The sequence below is a fragment of the Eurypyga helias genome, unplaced genomic scaffold (genome assembly GCF_000690775.1).
Source record: "Eurypyga helias isolate BGI_N326 unplaced genomic scaffold, ASM69077v1 scaffold30835, whole genome shotgun sequence".
NCBI classification, from domain to species: domain Eukaryota; kingdom Metazoa; phylum Chordata; class Aves; order Eurypygiformes; family Eurypygidae; genus Eurypyga; species Eurypyga helias.
The window spans coordinates 1-489 of record NW_010252526.1 but is presented as its reverse complement, the minus strand read 5'-3'; the positions used below and the strand labels follow the sequence as shown (position 1 = coordinate 489).

Genomic DNA, 489 nt, shown 5'->3' with positions numbered 1-489 from the left:
GAGTCTTTTCTTTTCTTTTTTTTTTTTTTTTTTCCTTTAAAGGGAGCTTTTCCAGCTGTCATGTGCATACGTTATACTAAGAGATCTCTTCCTCGAGTGGGACTCCTTAGTCCTCCTCCTCTTCGTCTTCTTCCACTTTCTCGACAGAGGCTGCTGCTGACGTGGGCTCGTTGGGAGCCGGGGTGCTGGAGCTCTCTTCCTTGTGCTCCTTCTTCCATTTCATCCTCCGGTTTTGGAACCAGATTTTTATCTGCCTCTCCGTCAGGCAGAGGGCATGGGCGATCTCTATCCTCCGCCGCCGAGTCAGATAACGATTGAAGTGGAATTCCTTCTCCAGCTCCAGGGTCTGGTAGCGGGTGTAGGTCTGGCGCCCTCGCTTCCTATCTGGACCTGAAAGCAGGCACAGACGGCCAGGAGTTAGGCAGGAGCAGAAGTGGAAAGTTTTCTCTTTTGAATATTTCTGCCCACCCACCCCACCCACCTCCCCCC

The 489-nt window shown here is 51.9% G+C and overlaps 1 protein-coding gene across 1 annotated transcript; it reads right to left on the bottom strand.

Annotated features, from left to right (window-relative positions):
- Positions 1–106: 106 nt before the first annotated feature.
- On the bottom strand, positions 107–390 carry LOC104510244 (homeobox protein Hox-A7; the record flags this gene model as incomplete). The annotated part of the gene is made up of 1 exon (XM_010152426.1): positions 107–390. A coding segment is annotated over one exon (284 nt), but the record flags the coding sequence as incomplete, so codon positions are not given.
- Between the last annotated feature and the right edge of the window lie 99 nt (positions 391–489).